The sequence below is a fragment of the Passer montanus genome, unplaced genomic scaffold, assembly GCF_014805655.1.
Source record: "Passer montanus isolate IOZ18808 unplaced genomic scaffold, ASM1480565v1 scaffold228, whole genome shotgun sequence".
Classification (NCBI taxonomy): Eukaryota; Metazoa; Chordata; class Aves; order Passeriformes; family Passeridae; genus Passer; species Passer montanus.
The window spans coordinates 180,690-200,298 of NW_024366904.1; the positions used below are offsets into that span (position 1 = coordinate 180,690).

General features: G+C 41.7%; 1 protein-coding gene across 9 annotated transcripts in view; it reads left to right on the forward strand.

Annotated features, from left to right (window-relative positions):
* MARCHF3 (membrane associated ring-CH-type finger 3) overlaps positions 1 to 19,609 on the forward strand; it is a 64,832-nt gene that overhangs the window by 23,439 nt on the left and 21,784 nt on the right. For 2 of the 9 annotated variants that reach the window (XM_039710243.1, XM_039710244.1), the window contains exons 3-5: positions 10,682 to 10,758; positions 16,487 to 16,746; positions 19,051 to 19,258. In XM_039710243.1, the coding sequence (XP_039566177.1) occupies positions 10,732 to 10,758; positions 16,487 to 16,746; positions 19,051 to 19,258 (495 nt within the window). In that variant the 5' untranslated portion in view covers positions 10,682 to 10,731. Of the gene's footprint in view, positions 1 to 10,681; positions 10,759 to 16,482; positions 16,747 to 19,050; positions 19,259 to 19,609 lie in introns of those variants that run through there. The other 7 variants (XM_039710250.1, XM_039710249.1, XM_039710245.1 and 4 more) reach the window with 6 other exon arrangements.

Genomic DNA, 19,609 nt, shown 5'->3' on the forward strand with positions numbered 1-19,609 from the left:
AATTTTGAGGACAAAATTTCCTTGTCTAACTTTTATGTCTTTGTAGAGGGAAAAAAAAAAATCCTTGTAACTTTTATGGCTTTATGTGTGTAGAGAAGCACATTGGCTTGGATAGAGCACACTGACTATGACAGACCCTTTTACCTCCGCTCAGTTTCACTGATTTTTTTAAAAGTTGGCTGTTCTGTGGGGGATGTGGAGGCATTTCATGCAGTCTCTGCAAGACTGGGGATTGCTGGAATGAGGGGAAATAGTCAAAGACAGGAAATAAATCTGTGGTTCACCAAGCTTGCTTGATGAACTGCTGCTCAGATGCTGGGTGTCTTTTTAGAAGGAATAATTTAAAAAAAGGTACAGGCCATGTTTTTCTTCCTGGTATAAAGCAGCAGTGGAGATGGCCACTGGAATTTTAGAGTAGACTTCTGATAGATAGAGGTGACCAATGCTTGGTTTGGTTTTTTTTTAATTCTGTCACACTCATATTAGGCTGCCTAAACTTTACAGCAAGTGTTGTAACACCACTAAGCAAGTCTTAAAGTATTAACACATAAAATTTGCAAAGGCATGTCTGTGTTAAAATGCAAAGGAAAAAAAAAAAACAAACAACAAAACAACACTAGCAAAAGAATAATTTCTGTCATCATCAAGCTCTTTGTGGCTTGATGATGAAGAGGTAAATTTTGCAGAAGGTTAACCAAAGGATACAGGCAACTGGCATAAAGCTTTTATTGACTGTGATATTTATTAGGATGTGACAGTAAACACAAATGAATAAATACTGTTGTGAAGCTGTTACAACCCAGGCAGTCTGAATCTTTTTAGAATTGGTACTTTATAAAAGGCTGGTGTGGAAAGAAACTGGCCACATTTCACCCCTGCAATGGGATTTCATCCAACATTTCAACTTTTATCCAGTGATCAGGTTATGCCACCATGCAGTGGCTGCCAGACTCCATAATTCCTTTTTTCTTTTCTCTGAAGCCCCTGTTCCAGGTGAGCTTCATGTTTCACCCTTTAAACTGCTGAGGATCACCCTGGTCACTTCTGGGGATGAGGTCAGGAGGGTGATGCTGCTGCAGAGCTGCAGTTGTTCAGCTCTTTCTGCATTTCATCATTTTTGGAGACCTGGGATTGCTGGAATTCAGAGAGGTTTAAAGCTGCACGCTCAGAATGCTGGCTGCTGCTTTGGGGTGAGGTGCTGACCCATAACCTGGTGTTCCTAACCCTTCCATTGAGCCACCATCAGTGACACACTGATGGAGAAGAAATAATCCAAGATGTTTAGATTGCAGCTGAAGTGCAATTTTTTTTTTATTTTTTTCTTTTTCATCTGGGCTCTGCTGTCCCAGTTCTCATTGTAATCAGTGCTTTACCTCAAAGAGAGCAGGAGAAGCACAAGGCAGGGTCAGAGTCTGCAATCCTTTCTTATCCACCTGGGTTTTTTTTCCACCTCTCTGTGAGCTGGGTGCTTTACAAGCCTCACTGGGCTGAGCACTGGGCAGATTAGTTTTCTCCAAACTGGCTTATGGCTTAGGAAATTGGTTTTCCGAGGGCTTAAAAAATAAAAATTGTAAATATGAAACAAGGTCAGTGTTGGTTCTTTGCTTATCTGCTCTGGGCTGTTTATGAGAGGCATCAAATGTTTCTTTTTCATCTGGGCTCTGCTGTCCCAGTTCTCATTGTAATCAGTGCTTTACCTCAAAGAGAGCAGGAGAAGCACAAGGCAGGGTCAGAGTCTGCAATCCTTTCTCATCCTCCTGGGTTTTTTTCCACCTCTGTGTGAGCTGGGTGCTTTACAAGCCTCACTGGGCTGAGCACTGGGCAGATTAGTTTTCTCCAAACTGGCTTATGGCTTAGGAAATTGGTTTTCCGAGGGCTTAAAAAATAAAAATTGTAAATCTGACACAAGGTCAGTGTTGGTTCTTTGCTTATCTGCTCTGGGCTGTTTATGAGAGGCATCAAATGCATTTATCTCTAAAACACTTGGAAATAAAACCATGTAGCATTTCATGGCTGTAGCTGGAATATAAAGGCCTTGTTTAAGCCCCTGGTATCTTCACATGAGGACAGGTTTACACCTTCATCTTTGGGATTTTTGCCCCCAGTTTAGTCCTTAGGATCTGTATGGAACAGAACAAAATCCCTCCTGTGGATGCCACTGGAGATGTCATGAACTTTATTTTACAGAAATCCTCAGGCTGCTCCTTCCTGAGGTGAACTCTGCCAAATCACGTCTGAGGGGGCTGGTGCAGCAGAGGGAGGAGTTATTAATTCAGCGTCAATGGGAGTATCAATAACACACTTTGTTTAAGCTTTGCTTTCCACGACCAGCCCCTGAAGACCTTCTGAAGCTGGAAATCGAATCCCAGCTCTCTCTTCTCCTCCTCTCAAATTGCAGATCCACTTTTTCACGGCTGCTGAAGTTGTGGTGTCTCTGACTTGGTGTCCTGTCTCCAGGACAGGCAGGGAGATGAATGTGGGAGATAACCTGCCCATTCCTGACCTCCCACTTGTGTCCTTTACCTTCCAATCCATGCAGCATAAAAGGACAGTTTCCCTTGCAGCAGCTTTATTTTAAATGTAGACGTGTTCTGAAGCCCAGGAGATCAAAGCATTCCCAACAGCACGAGAGGAACTCATCCACAGCAGAGCCCTCAAAGCCAGCTCCTTGCCTGTAAGCTGATTTCAGTGTGCAGCAAGGGCTGGTGGCTCACTTTCTGTGGCTACAGGGTTCTGTGACAATCCTGCTTTTAGGAACACATCTTGGGCTGGCAGTAATTGGCAGCTGCCAGGCTGGTGTGGGCTTTCAGCTGTGACACACCACCCAGAGTTAATTTCTAGCTGTTGTTGGACTGTCATTATGAACAGCCAGGGGTTTATAAAGACTGAAAAAACTGCAGTGGCGAAGAGCAATGGGAGTACTTCACTGGACATTGCTGCTGTAAGCAAGCTCTGCTGCCACTGAGGTTTAGGAATTAGGGACAGCTCCCTCAGCTCTTTGAAATATTTTTTACATGTACAGGTTGCTTGTGCTTGCTGGCACTCAACCCACTCAAACAGAATCCAGACAGAGATTGATTTAATAGCTTCTATCAACTAAATCAAATTAAATAATGAAATATCAAATGGAAAAATGAAAAAACTGAGAGCGACTGCAGCTCAGTTTCCCTGTGTTTTGTACAAATCTATGTTAAAGCCACAAGAGCAACTCCATCCCAGCTCACTTGGGTTGTGGCTGCCAGAGCTTCACCCTTTGCCTGCTCACACTTTGTTAGGAGCACAACCTGCTTGGGGGCATGAAAACATGTCTTTTTTTTTTCTCTCTCCCCCCTGAAGTCTCAAAAGGCAATGAATCTGTTCCCATTTGCACACACAAAAAACCACCCCCAAAATCCAAGTGAAATTTTCTCCCTCACCTCCTCCAGTGCTGGCTTGTTCCAATTAATTGCTTTTGTTGATCATTAGGCTTCTGTTGTTTTACTTTTGACAAAAGACAAGTGTGCTCTGGCCTGGGCCGAGGTTCTTGAGTACTTTGGGGCTGAGACAGTGAATTTCCTGTCTCTGTTTTGCTCATTTCAGTCCTGCTTGGCAGCTGAGAGCTGGTGGCTCTCTGCAGTGAGACAGATACTCCGAGTTTCTGGAAACACTTGGTCACAAATTCCTACCCGTAATTAATTTATCCTCTATCTCCATCAGCAGCCAGGAGTGCAGTGTGCTTGAAACAGGTAATGACTGTCAGAAATCTCACAAATAATGGGAACAAATATGTGGTTTAATTATTGAAGTTGTTATATGAGACTGTTCAGCTTTGGAGATGAGCTGCACTGAGGAGGGGTTTGAATAAGGCTTTGTCTGACTTTAAAGTAATTTTTTGTCACTTTTTTAACTCACTGCTCTTCATTAGGGCTACAAATTTATTGTATGCCTGGAGGATGTTAAATGGACAAGGATGCCATGAGTATTCAGATGTATTTTATAGAATGATGGGATATCAGGGATTCATTCTGCTTCCACTGTAGCTGTGGTAGGAGATAAACCAGGAGTTAGAAAAGAAGAAGAGCTTCCTCAGAAAAACACCGGGGATTCATTTGTTGGAAAAATTGAGCAAATTTTAGGACTAGCTGAGAGCAATGCCCAGATGGCATGGGAAATGTAATTAACCTTTGGCAAATGCAGCAGTCTCAAAATGATGATACAAAAATTCACTAAGATTCTCTGGTTTATTAAGATGTTTGTACATAAAGGGATCAGTTTTTCAACCTCAGCATCAATGCTATTATAAAATACTTGTGGAAGTATTCTAATAATTTTTAATTAAAGAGCCAGAAACACCCACTTAAAATCTCACTAGTCAATGGCAAGGAAGATAAAAGTGATGGAGATAGCCTAACATAAAACAAAAATATGATTGAATCTTACTTATCCAATTTACAGGGTGAAAAATTATGTTTCCAGCAATAGGCAAAAGCTAGGAGACATGGTACTTAATGAGGAAATTTGTTTCAGTGCTTTTCCTAACAAGGTGCAATTTCTTTCTGACCTGACAGGCTGCTAAACCTTGGGATGCCATTAAACTGGTAATGAAGTGCCGTGCTAAAAATAGTATTTCTGCTTTCTTTCTGGTTGCCAGAACCAGCAGAATCATCTGTATACTCAATTTACCACTGCGTGGAGGCCTCCAGGGAGGAGGAGTGTCCTCTTTTCTCTGTCACACAGAGCAGAGTTCTGTGCTCATCAGGTGCCAAACAGGCAGGCAGATTTGGGAGCTGGGCGTCTGCTCATGTGTGTTTGCTCACCAGGTCTGGATTATTGGGAAGTGTGCTTTGACAGCTCAGTCCCTGAGCATCAGCTGAACCAAGGAAAGTGCTCCTCGTGGAAAATGGGGTGTGCTGGTTTATTCTATTAAATAGCAGAGAATCCTCAAATTTACATTTCATGGGCTTTGTAAATATAGATTGCGCTTGGTTAAGAGAGAGAACTGCTTTTTAGGGCTGTTGAGGTTTCAGTTTTTAGGTTTCATTGGTGATTGTCTCTACCTAAACTCTCCTCAGCTGCTGTTGCAGCCATTGCATCACAACTGCCAGGATGGAAAGTGAGTAAATTCTAGAAATTTCCACAGCCCTAGAGTGAGATAAAGCTGGCTGACTCTAAACTCTGGTGTTTAGGGTAGTGGAGGGGACAGAGACCCACAAAACCCTGCAGTGTGTAAGGTCGAAATCAGTCAAGAGTTTGTGGAAAACCTAAACTTCCAGCAGGGTTTTCGTTTTCTCCTGCCTCAGCAGCAGGCAATGGCAGGAAGGCAAGTCTTGGAGGAGTCATCTTTTAGTGACTTGTTTACTAAGAAAGAGTAGTTTTTTGGAGGATGAAGTAGGCTGGTAAAACACATTGCTGAAAGCAAATAAGTATTTTATCTTCTTTTTTACTTCCGGCTGCTCACAACACCTCCAGAAACCCCAGAAATTTTGCAGCCCCCAGGGTAAAACTTGGAGCTCTTAAATTACTTCGCCCTTTGTCAAGATCCAGCTTCACACGGATTCTTCTGCAGCAGAGCCAAAGTGCTCAGCCAGGTTTTAGCATTTCCATGCTTCTGGACGATTTCTGTGCCATCAGTGATGTCTTAGGATGTGCAAGGTGATGCAAAGACGGGCGAACGTTTCCATGAGACACAAGTGAATCTTTAATAAGATTCTTTAAAAGTGTGGTTGAAGGAAAATCACAATCAAAATGTTCTCAGACCTCGTGGAACTTGGTGCTTGGGGCGACTCCAGGTATCAGCCTGGGGAAGGAAAGGCTTCAGGGGGAACTAATTGTGACTATTTTGATGCAGAAGGGAGGCTACAGGAACGATGGAGAGAGACTGTTTATAGGGTCTGGAGTGACAGGACAAGGGTTAATGGCTTCAGACTAACAGAGGGTAGGTCTAAATCAGATATTAGGGAGAATTTCTTCCCTGGCAGGGTGGGCAGGCCCTGGCACAGGGTGCCCAGAGCAGCTGGGGCTGCCCCTGGATCCCTGGCAGTGCCCAAGGCCAGGCTGGACACTGGGGCTGGAGCAGCCTGGCACAGGGAAAGGTGTCCCTGCCATGGAAAGTTGGACACTGGATGGGATTTAAGGTCCCTTCCAGCCCAAACCATCCCAAGATTCTGATACACAAAGCTCCAGCAGCATTAATACAGTGGTGCATAGATGTGGTTTCATGTTTCTGGATTACACACACTCAGCTTCTTAAAAAGGATCAGTAATTCTCTGGCAGGGAAAACAAACAGCAGAGCTGGCTAAATGGCACTATAAAAATCTATGAAATGTCTAGCAGGTCCAATTACACAATAGTATCTATTTTTAGCATTACTCTGGCTCACTGCTGTTCTGCAAAGTTGTAATAGTCCTATACCAAGCTTGTCTTGGGTGTGCAAGAAAAGCTGCATGTCAGGGTTGATTTCAGTGCAAAAGGCCCAATAACACACAGAGTAAAATCTCAGCTGAGTTCAGCTCAAACCCACTCCAGGCTTCCACTGACTTTATTTCTCATAGAAATAAGGCTAATACCTAGTTAATTTCTAACTCTTGTTATTTCTCTTGTTGGTATTTCTCTTGGATTTGCTAAGGACAATAATGTTGTCCAGTCAAATTTTACCTCTGCCATTTTGATTTAGTTCTGTCTTGTAGTTTTGATTCACTAGTGCAGCATTTCAGTAATTTGCCCGAAGATTTACTGAAGAGAAATTTGATTTTAAGTGCTTTATTTTGCAGCACTAACTTTTCCTTTCCAGGTCTGCATGTCAGATCTGGTTTGTTTGACTATTGCCAACTTCATGTGACAATGACTAAAAGCATTCTTGGTGTGCTTGTTACCGGAAAAGAAGTGGAGCTGTTCAGTCCCCACAGCATATAGTTTTATATAACACACCACAAACCCATGTAAAACTAGTTACTGTAGGGAATTATCAGTGATTTTAATTAAATCACAATATTCCCATGTGTTTGTCTCATGCTGGACTAGAGTGCAAGTCTTGGAGCTTGATGAAAATCCCTCCCCCTCCCCCAAACTGAAGTTCAGAGGGAAATTTTTATGTAAATATTGCAGAAACCCATGGAGTCCACACTTTGCTCCTGCTGAGAGAGGCAGACTGATATGGGAACAGGGAGGGTTTATCTTCCCATGTGAAGAGAAATGCAGCAAGAATATTTTTAGCTGCTTTTGACTGAAGGGCAGAAAGGGAGAAGGGAGAGGAATAGACCTGCATTTGGAGGCATTTTGCCTTTTTAAGTGTTTTCCTCTTTTTTCAGACGAGATGTTTGGAAGACTGATTCCCCCTTGCTGAACATCAAACACTCAGCTGAAACACAGCAAGATAAAATCATGCAGAGTAAATTATCTTCAGGGAAGGAAAGTGGCTTGTTAGATGGCACCTCCAGAAACACCTGGGGTGATCCCACAGTCAGGGAACAAGTGAAAGCACAGATTCCACCTGTAAATATATTAGTTTGGGACATGCTTTGCAAAGCATCACACACAAGCCAAGCTCCTTGTATGTGCAGATTGTCACCCAGGTGATTCATTGCTGAATAAAACATGAGAATTTAATCCACCCCGTGGGGTTTTCAGTCTTGTTGTAGAAGTGACAGACACAGTGCCTGGGGAAGAAGAAAAAGATCTTCTGATTGTACCTGGTGCAGAGCACCAGACAATATTTTAGTAATGCAGGTACCTTGCAGACAGTGAGATGTTTGGGATGCACCATGTGGAAAGGAGAGAAGTCCTCTGTGGAGGAACTAAATATTAAATTTTTATGCAGATGAAGACTAAGGAAAAAAAAAAATTTAATATGATGGTACCTGAGTGATTTCTGGTTAAATTACAATGCATCAAAACAGAGGTATGCAGGCTAGGATAATAATCTTTGTTTCAAAACTGGAGTCTTAAAGACAAGTTGTGCTCACTGAGCACCTAATGAAGCTTTTCTCAAATGCAAGACTGATGCAGCCAATATTGCTGAACTCTGGAATTAAAATATAAAGCTATTAGAAAGAGAAATGTTTTCAATTTTCAACTTACTTTAATTTGAAAGCGGGCTTAGTATCTTTTCTAAGTTTCATACATTGAGCTGTTTTGCCATCAATAGTGAGAACTATAAGTGCAATAATTGTAACAGGATCATATTCATGTGCAGTATTGACTGCAGGAGCTGGAAGAATCAAATGTACTAAAACCAGCCAAATAAGTAACTTAGCAATGATGAACAGAAGAATTAGCATTTTTTGTTAAGCTGTCTGTAGAAATACCATGGCCACCTTTCTCCAAGTATCCCCCATAAGTAGTTAAAAACATTTTGCTTTTTGCTGGCTCTTTTTCCCCTGCAGTTTTCAAGCTCTTGCCTCCGTCACCTGCCAGCACTCTCTGTGTCCAAGCTCTTGTGCAAACAAATTTATTGGACACAGCTTCAAAATCTGAGTGGATTTGGCCACTGTGAGCAAGGTAAAACTGTAATTTAGGAGTTATTTGCTAAAGAGTTAATTTACACATGAACAGGATGAATGAACAGGATTTCATTACCAAACCCCAGGCATGAAGTCAAGCCTCGGGTATTAACCATTTACTCCATTTGCAGTTTAAATAAGTAATTTTCACCTTGCCCCTACCAGGCCAGGAGGAATCAGTTGTATTCAGCTTTAGTTTAGCTGTGTGAACGAAAAAAAAAGCCAAATTAGGGATTTTTTACATGGGGCAATGCAATAATTGCAATGATCTGTGTGATGTTGGCAGCTCTCCTTTCAGCCTTGCACTGGAAATGGGGAGAGCTACTTTTAAATGTGAAAACGTGGCCTTGGGAGTACATAAATGTTTAACTTTGAGTGTTTTCCCCTGAGCTCCATCCCACAACAGTGGGACTGTAGCTCTGGGTCCAGTCTAAATGTGGGGAAGGACAATAGTAGCAGTTCCATCAAATGCAGCACATCTGGATCAGATCTGGCTGGATTTTCCCTCCTAAGACCTTGTATTTAAGAAAGACTTCAAGACTTTATATTTGCCAGAAACACTGGTCTTCACACTGTCTTCATTCTCCCCATTTCTTGTAAGAATAGTTGAAGAAATCAAGGTGTAATTGTGCAATTTCTGTTCAATTTTTTGGTGCACTCTGCTGTGTGCAGGTGGGCTGTGGGTCTCAGGGGGTGGGGTGAGCATCCTGAACCCTCAGATTTTGCTTTTCCTGGCAAGACAAGCAGCAGGAATGAAGCACCTAAATGGAGCAGGGGTCAGGGTCCAGAGGCACTGGCTGATGCATTAAAAACGGGGGGGGGAAAAAAAAAAAAAGTTGGAAGTTGCAAAAGACAGGTTTTCTGATGAAATCCGGGGTACTTCAGAGAATGGGGCTGAAAGTTTTGCAGTTCCCACGATGGAGGAAGTGACTCGTCAGTAAAACACAGTGTGCAAAAAAATGGTGTCACTCTCCAGGACAAAGTGGTTTTTGGGGATGAACCCTGGCTTCAAGGACTGACATGGAGTTCTTTGTCCTTTGACAGCTGCTGAGAGCAAATTAAATTCCCATCTTTCACGTTTCAGGCCAAGAAATGCTTGACTCATTTGTATAAGGTGACCTAATTTGGAAGGGGGAAGAGAATCCAGAGCTTTCTAGTGCAAAAAAACCCCAAACTTCTGGGCTTTTTAATATGCAGTCTTTGAGTATATAGGCAGATATTTATTTTTCCACTGTATTTTGGTGCCTAGGTGTGAAAACAATTGTGGTTTAAGCCATGTTCTGGTGTATAATCAGGAATTTTGTGGGTGGGAAATAGGGAAGTGGGGGTCTGAAGCAGATGTGGCAATGAAAAAAAAGAGAATTTAGGAACATGTTGGAGTAGGTGCCTTTGTAACCTATGAGGAAAGACATTTCTACTAGAAGAAAACTAACACAAGGAAAGAAAATATACATGTTTCCTTGTACCTGGGGGGGGAAAAAAATTCTATTTCCAGATCAGTTATAAACTGAATTTGTCTTCTGAGTTTTTTTCTTATTCATGCAAGGCTAAAATGCCACCACCACAAGTGCTTCTGGTATTTATTATGATCTGAAAACTTTCATTTCAACAACCAACAGAAGGATACAAATCTAAGCAAATGACCCAAGTTAGTGGCTGTGCAGGCATATAAAGCAATTTATTAAAGTTCACGGTGCCAAGAAGGGAGTCTATTGCTCCCATGGAAAGTGGCTCAAGGTTCAGTACCCAACAAAATAACAATGATTTATGGGTGGGCACTGAGGTTTTAAATGCGTGGTCAGACTCTTAAGGACTACTTATGCTGAAGTGCTTTGTGCTGCTGCCTCAAATGAGCCCTCGGTTTTCTGACGTGCTTGTTTATAAAATTGCACTTTCCAATGCAGCCTGCTGTGTGGCAGCTTTTAAAAGCCCCTGCAGCTCTCTGCAGTCAGACCAGATGAATGGGAAATGCTTGAAAAATTAGCAAAACTTGGGCTGAAACAGAGTAAAATTGCCCAATGTCGTCCGGGTTTGTGCTGTGCTGCTTTCTGTGTGTCGAAACACCTTAACTTGAAATCTGTCCTCCCCAGCTGGGGAACAATTGCCACATCTTCCTCTTGCACCTTTCAGTGGGCTCCTTAAAAGGTGGTGGTGTGTAGTGCAGCAAAGTGGATGCTGCTGACCAAAATAAAATTTTCTCCAGCCTTCCTCTCCTGTCGCCGTGCCCCAGAACTGCCGTGTCCTCTCTCCCTGATGGCTTTAGAGCTCCAAAATGAACAGGTCAGGCAGCTTTTTTTTATTTTATTTTTTTTTTTCCTCTCCTTGTGCTGAGCCACGTGTCGTTACCAAATGTAGGAACTGGTCTTCTCAGTTTAGAGAAATGAATTTTTTTACTCTGGGGGTGCTGCAGCATCCACAACTTCAGGTGGAGCTGCCAGTGACTCCACCAATTTTTTTGCTCAATATTTGTGTAAATATGAAGCTCCTTGTGGAGGGGAGAGTCAAGAAACATTTCAGACTATTCCAGATGTGAGTGCCCAAGAATGGACGTGCATGAAACTCGTTGTTTTTACAGTAAAACAGGATTTTGAGGTGCCCCAGGGGTTCTTGGTTTTTAAGAAGTGATCTGTCCATTCCACCTTCACAGCACCCTGCCTCGCTTCTTAGCAGGTGAAAGCCTAGGTTTCAGAGTGCTCTGGAGTTGAGAATTTATCTTTTTCACCCAGCCTCTGACAACTGCACTGCTTTTGAAAACATTTGTGTATTACTTTGAATGCAACAATTTGCATTCTGAGCAGCCAGCCAGGACTGAGAGCAGAAAAGGAGGTGGGAGATGCTCCACCATGATTTGAACCATTCTTCCAGCTGGCAGCAAGGTGCAGAATTCTGTCTCTGTTCCAGATCTGCTGGCCTGTTCCAGGTAAAAAACTGGCTACACATCACTGGGGCCCAAAATTCTGGAGTGAACTGTGCAAAATTATGTGACATTACATAAATAGTATAAATAAATAAATAATAAACAATAATAAATAAAGAAATAATAAATAATAATAAATAATAAAATAATAATGAAAAATTAAACAAATCTATATTTAAAAATGAAATATAAATTATAACAAAATTTATATTTTAAATTTATTTATTATAATAAATATATATAATTTATTTATTATAATAAATATATAACAATAAATTTATAATAATATATAATAAATATAATAAATATATAATAATAAAATAATATAATATACAGTAATTTATTGTAATAAATAAATGTACTTTAAATAAATATATAATAAATTAAATACTTTATTAAATAAATAATATACTATATTTAAAATATATTTAAATAAATATATTTTAAATATATTTAATTAATATATATTTATATATCTAAATTTTTAAAAGGTAATAATATATTACAGTACAGTATATACTATAATTATATTATATATAATATTATAATACACATTATATTATTATATATACTATAATGACATTATATATATCATATAATGTTATAATATTATATTACACTATAATTATATATGTGTATATATAATTTTAATATGATTATATATAATTATAACATTATAATATATTATAATATTATAATAATATTGCTGTTATTAAATAATAAATAAATATTAAATAAACAAAAACGTATCTCTGAGAGCTTCTGAAAACTGGAGGGTGTTTTTTTAGTTGTTTAAGTTGTTGTTGGTGGTGGTTTCTGTTTATTTGTTTAGGATTTTTTTTAAATTATTTTTCTGGGTTGGTATGTATTTGGGATTTTTCTGCTGGTGAGGCTTTTTTTGGCTTTGGTTTGGTCTGTTGTTGTTGTTATAATTGTTATTAATATTAGTATTAGTATATTTTGGCTGCCTTTTTAAAATAACGCAGTATTTCTTGGGAAAATGTCTCCAGATGGGATGCTGGTGGTTTTTCATGCATATTTTTAAGTGTTGAAGCTGACTGATGCAAGCTCATGTCACATTTCCTGAAACTAATAGGGTGAACTCGTGGGAACGTGGAACAAGAAAGGTGAAAAGGTTTCCAAATTTGAAACCATGACTGAGAGGTGGAATAAGTGCTGTTCTTTGCAGAGGTGCTGAAAAAATTAAAAAAAAAAAAAAAAAAAAAAAGGAAAAGAGAGCAACTCCACAAGTATCTGTTCAATATTTGCAACCCACTGCTTGAAGTGTAAAGATAATTTTCCTTGTGCAAATCCCAGCCAATCACAGCTTCACAGAAAAACAGCTTTGTTTAAAAAAGCTCTGCTATGATAATTTAGCTCTTTGGCTTTAAATTCCGTCTCAGGGCACTAATGCTGGTTTCTAACTTCTTATTTGAGTGCAGCTCAGTTGGAGTGGCAGTGCCTTGCTCACTGGCACTATAACTTCTATGCCTTTTTTTCTATAGAAGTTATAAATCTCTAAAATAGCAATATAGCATCCTATAAATTATTATGGGGGAAAGGATGTCTTCTGCATTTGAATCTTCTGCCTAGCTTCAACAAGCCCTCAGATAATTTGCTTGAGTTTATTGGTTGGTTTGTCACTTTTTTTTTACACTTCCTGCATAAAGAAAATACTTGCAACACATTTACTTTTGCTCTGATACCCATAAACCCATATACATACATACATGTATATTTGTATATATATATACAAATGAAAAACTATGACTCGTGACCACACAGAAAAGAAAAAACAAAGAGCTAAATACTACCATCCATTCATCGTGCCAAATTCAGACACTTTTCTGAGATTTTTCTGGTGTCTGGAATAAATATTGCTACTCTGTCTTCCCCAGTTAATATTGCATGTCCTCATAAATACCAGCTAAACACATCTTCCTGCTTTGTGTTCTTTATTTTCTCTTTTATTGAGGCTTTTTTGACAGATTTCCAGTGGTTTCAGGTGAAATTTTTTTTAATATAATACATACATATGGGTAAATACTGAATTTGGGGGTTTGTGGCTGTTAAAATTACAATTCCCTAATGCCAGATTTACCTTAGGATTTGCTTAGGATCTCTGTGCTTCTCAGGACAACTAATTTACATTATTTGCCATGGGGTTCAGTATTAAAGCAGACATCATGTAATTCTATAATTGCATCACTTTTCAGGCACATGCACTGATTTTGTGTGAAAATGGTTCTTCTGAAATCAGAAAAGTGTGTTGTAACTTTCAGCTTCCTTTAAAAAAAAAAGTAGAAAGGGATTACCTGTACCTTCCTTCTTTAAAAAAAAAAACAAAACAGAAAGGGATTAACTGTATCTGCTTTGCCAAAGTGGGAAATCAATGCTGTAGGTAGAAATTTGAATTAACATTCTTGAGATACAGCCAGTTAATTTCCTGTGTGCTTTAAAGCTTTGCATTTAGTTGCATCCTCTGATGCTCCATCGAGCCCTCCAAACTCATCAAGTGACTGAGGGATGTGTTTGTAAAGGCCTGGATGGTCATTATATATGAAATTATAAACCCACTGTTGTACTTAATGGGGTCAGTGAAGCAATCAGGATAAAAATACATAATTCTGCAGCGTGGGTCTGTAAGCATGATACTTCTTGGGCTTTTTAAGTTTAATGAAGCAGCTACTCAGCAGCTGAACGTTCTTGTTAAACAGTCTCAGCATGGATTTTAGGACTAAAACTGAACACCACGGTCTCCTTGGAGAGCCTGTGGCTCTTATTCTCTTGAAATGTCTGCATCTTTTATATGTTAATGGTTTTGACATCAGCCATTTGCTTCATTTTCATTGTAAATGAGGCCCAGAGTCCGATTCCCTTCCCCATTCCCCGAACACTCCCTGCCCTGCAAGCTGCATCATCAGCCTCCTGCTCTCTCCCTGGGGTGTGTGTGCTCTGAAAACAGCTCAAGCAATCCTGCAAAACAAACCAGTTTCCCTATTTTTAGATGCCTTTCTAAGAATATGAGTCCCTGTGTGAAAGCTTGTGTGGTGTGAGTGGTCCAGCACCCACACCAGTCCCCACATGACACAAAACCTTACTGCCAAGGCCAATTCACCAATTCCCTTGCCCAGGATTTCCTCATGGAAAGCTGGGAAGCTTCAGCTTCTCCCTGTTTTGCTGCTTTGGAATGTGATTTGGAGAATTGTTCTTACTTAATGGCCAATCCCAGCCCAGCTGTGTCGGACTCTCTGGCCAGTCACGGGTTTTTATTATTCATTCTTTTCTAGCTTTCTGTCTGTATCCTTTCTCTCTAAAGTTTAGTATAGTTTTAGCATAGCATTTTTAATATAATATAATATAATATAATATAATATAAATCAGCCTTCTAAGAAATATGGAGTCAGCTTCATCTCTTCCCTCTTCCTGGGACCCCCACAAACACACCAACAAGGGGGCTTCCAAAGGTTGGTGCTGCTCTTCCTCAAACCCAACAGAGTCAAATCACAGGGTTTCACCTAATCCCTTGGAGAAAAAACCCTGTTTAGAGAGTTTTGTTCATGTTTGGCTTTTAAAGATTCTTCCCAGCTGCAGTGCTGATCCCATACAGCTGTGGTGTATGGGCAGAACACTTTTTTTTAGGGGAAAACTCTTGATTGTAGCACGGGGATATCATCATTGCACCCTGCAGTGTTTACACAAGAGTGCAGCCAACTGTCCCAAGGTCTTATAGGGAAATCTTTCCCCTCTTTTGCAGAGGGATTAACCCACCCTATGTGTGGTTTTTGGTGCCTGATCCAAAGGGGAAGAGAGCAGGGACAAAGCCTGGTGGAGCCCACCAGGACCAGCACACCCAGCCAGGAGCATCCATCCCACCAAGGCATGAGGAATTTACACGCCCAGGCTCCTTCTGGTTGGAATCTGAAATGCAGAGAACTCTCAGAACTTTTGGCCTCTAAGGCAAAGCTTAGAATTAAACACAGGTTTTGAACTGAGACCTTGGAAAAGACTTCCAAACTTAGGTGCTAGCAGTGAGAACGTGTATTTATAGCTTAAAGCAAAGACATGTTAAACTAAGTAAAGGAAAGTTTAGAGATTTAGAGTTTAAGATATAAAAGTTAAAGTAGTTAGAGTGGTAAACAAGGAGTTTAGAATGCACCACTGTAGGTTTGTGTGTCATAACATGATTGGCTAATAAAGCTTATACTATAACACCATAAGATGAAATATTTCAGGATTGGGTCAAAAACATAGACATCCTTGTTGGCAATGTTTTATTGGTCAGTAACTCCTTAAAAGGTCTTGTAAATAGGGGTCTTCTGACCTTGTGAGCCAAACTCCCCCTTCCTACCTATGCAAAAGATAAGAAAAATAAACCGCATCATCAAAAACAACTCAGAAGGCCCATCTCAAATTCCTTACAAAATTCCCCACAAGTGAATTATCACACTTGTTCCAGCACAGCCCTTCCTTCCCAATTGCCATGTGTGGAAGCACTGTGCCAAACACACTCACAGTGATGTGAGAGAGAGCAGAGCAGAGCAGAGAGGCACGGGCAGGCTGTGATTTCTGCCTCACCTTGTGGCATAAATTACTGCTGTGCAGGCTGTGTTTAAGCAGGTCTGTGTGACTAAAGCCCTGTACAGGATTAATTGCCAGGTCTGTGCTCTGCCGTGGGTTGGTGATAGAAGACACTAAGCAGCCTTGAAGTGTTTTCAAAGGGGATCTGAAGCAAATCAACCATTTTCTCCTCCAGTACATAACTTTTTCCCCTTGGCGGACAGTGGCAGCCTTTAAATTTGAAAGTGAACAGGGTGAAGAGTGTATATAGCTTTGAAACATTTATAAGGGGAGTGACAAAAGGTTCAGCCTCTCTGTTTATCACTCATTACTTCAGCAGAGAGAAATTAACCAATTTTTATAAGGGTTGCAGCCTTGCTGCTTGTGGGACGTGCAGACTGTTTTTGCCTGTCTCACCCAATACTGCAAACCCCCAATACTGCAAACCCCCTTTCCCTCCTGAGTGGGCTTCAGAAACATGGGATGGGCAGCCAGGGATGCTCCTTCTCACGCCTGCTGTTGGTCAGACAGGGAGGGATGTGCCCCACAGCACCTCCCTGTCCCCGTTCCTGCCTAGATGGGGACCCGCTGCCCAGCGCCATGAGGACCAACCACTGCAGCCACCTGCCTGGAGTGCCCCCGGAGCGCCCACACCCTCCAGCCCCCGATGGAAAGAGCCTGCCTGGCAGCAGCGGGGGCCTGGCCACCAGCTGTCCCCAGTATGTCATGCAGGTGTCCTCCAAGGATGGGCAGCTGCTCTCGTCCGTGGTGCGGACCCTGGCCGTGCAGAGGTGCGTGGGGGGACAGAGGGAGGGGTGGGCTCCTTCCCCCTCTGGGGTGGTGAATCCCCCATCCCAGCATCACAGGGGTCGTGCTGCAGAAGGCATCCTGCTCGCTGAACACTCCACCAGCCCCTGGCGTGCTCAGCAGCCAGACAAGGTGTTTCTTGTGGCCATGATATTTTATGAAAAATCCTTTTGCTAGGATTTTTGTCCAATTCTAGCTGAGAAGCCACAGAAAAGAAATGTAAACAAATAACTATCTGATGGCTGTGGACATTGTTTACCAACGGGTGCAGCTGGGATTGGTGCATGGTGGTTGTTTCTAATTAATGGCCAATCACAGTCAGCTGGCTGGGACTCTCTGGGAGTCAGGAGCTTTTGTTATCATTGCATTCCTGATCTTTCCAGCCTTCTGATGGATCCTTTTCTCTCTATTCTTTTAGTATACTTTTAATATAGCATTTAAATATAATATATATAAAAATATAATAAATCGGCCTTCTAAAACATGGAGTAAAGATTCCCATCTCCTCACATGGGGCATCAACCATAGTTTCTAGCACCAGTGTTGCAGCTTCTGTCATCATCTGAGTGACTGACCTTCCTTTCTGCTGCTGGGTTAGAGAGCCAGATTGGAGGTGAAATATATTGTTAATCTATGCCTTTGAAGCGTGCTTCAGGCTGGATTTGTTCTCATTAGAAGCAAGAAGGAGTATTCTGATGTGCTTGGCCTCATCCAGACTTGATGCCTGGGTCAAAATTAAATTTGTCTTTGCTGGTGGTGAGCTGGAAAGGCTTCATGGCTCTTAAAGCAGTGCAGAAGAAATACCCACCTGCAGCCCCACAGCAGAGATGCGTTTGTATCCCTCCTTGACCTGCCTGTGGGCTGTCCCAAAGAGAGGGAAACCCTTTCCAGGGAGAGGAGGTTTCTGCCCTCATGTACTTTTCTGAAGTTGTGGCCCTGCCTTCGGGGTGCTACAGGGCAAGGTGCTGCTCTTTCAGCAGTCCTTTATTATTGGCCAGTGAAAATAAACACTCCACCAGCCCCTGGCGTGCTCAGCAGCCAGACAAGGTGTTTCTTGTGGCCATGATATTTTATGAAAAATCCTTTTGCTAGGATTTTTGTCCAATTCTAGCTGAGAAGCCTCAGAAAAGAAATGTAAACAAATAACTATTTGATGGCTGTGGACATTGTTTACCACCAGGTGCATCTGTGATTGGTTCATGTTGGTTGTTTCTAATTAATGGCCAATCACAGTCAGCTGGCTCGGACTCTCTGGGAGTCAGGAGCTTTTGTTATCATTCCATTCCTGTTCTTTCCAGCCTTCTGATGGATCCTTTTCTCTCTATTCTTTTAGTATACTTTTAATATAGCATTTAAATATAATATATATAAAAATATAATAAATCAGCCTTCTAAAACATGGAGTAAAGATTCCCATCTCCTCACACGGGGCATCAACCATAGTTTCTAGCACCAGTGTTGCAGCTTCTGTCATCATCTGAGTGACTGACCTTCCTTTCTGCTGCTGGGTTAGAGAGCCAGATTGGAGGTGAAATATATTGTTAATCTATGCCTTTGAAGCGTGCTTCAGGCTGGATTTGTTCTCATTAGAAGCAAGAAGGAGTATTCTGATGTGCTTGGCCTCATCCAGACTTGATGCCTGGGTCAAAATTAAATTTGTCTTTGCTGGTGGTGAGCTGGAAAGGCTTCATGGCTCTTAAAGCAGTGCAGAAGAAATACCCACCTGCAGCCCCACAGCAGAGATGCGTTTGTATCCCTCCTTGACCTGCCTGTGGGCTGTCCCAAAGAGAGGGAAACCCTTTCCAGGGAGAGGAGGTTTCTGCCCTCATGTACTTTTCTGAAGTTGTGGCCCTGCCTTCGGGGTGCTACAGGGCAAGGTGCTGCTCTTTCAGCAGTCCTTTATTATTGGCCAGTGAAAATAACATTTAGATCAGAAGATTACCAAAAAATGCTCAGCTGAGGCAGATTTACAACCTCCCTGATGCATTTTGGGATTTCCTGAGGCGGCTGCACCGCTGCTTTGTGAAGAGCTGGGAAATACAAAATACAGAAGGGCCTGGTCTTCTGCCTCTCATCTACCACTCTGATGTTTCTCACTCTACACTTTTCCCCCCCTAATAAAAGAGGTATTTTAAGCAAGAATACCAAAAGACCTTAGCCCACCAGCTTGGATCACTAATCAGAGAGCAAAGCACTGCCAACATTTCTAGCTCGCGACAGAGGAAAAAAAAAATCTATCTCCACACCTCTCCAGCCCTGACCAGCAGTTTTCTCTCCCTCTCCTGCAGCAGCCCCTTCAACGACCGGCCCATCTGCAGGATCTGCCACGAGGGCAGCAGCCACGAGGAGCTGCTGTCCCCCTGTGAGTGCACGGGGACCCTGGGCACCATCCACCGCAGCTGCCTGGAGCGCTGGCTGTCGTCCTCCAACACCAGCTACTGTGAGCTCTGCCACTTCAGGTTTGCAGTGGAGCGCAAGCCCAGGCCACTGGTGGAGGTCAGTGCGGCCCTGAAATCTCAGTTTTGGCCGGGAAAATCCTGCCTGCTTCCGTGCAGGGGTCACAGAGGCTCTGTGGTTCCAATGGGGTTGGGCGGAGTGAGGGTGGGAGCTCAGGGGAAGGGTGGGATGGGACAGAGGCCTTGTTTTGGAGGAGATCAGAACCAAATTATTGGGGTTTGTTAGGCTTTTTTTATTATTATTATTATTATTATTATTATTATTATTATTATTATTATTATTATTATTATTATTATTATTATTATTATTATTATTATTATTATTATTACTATCAGTGGGTTTGCTTCACTGCAGACCTGAGTGGAGGTTTTTTTGGCAGCAAATTCCCGG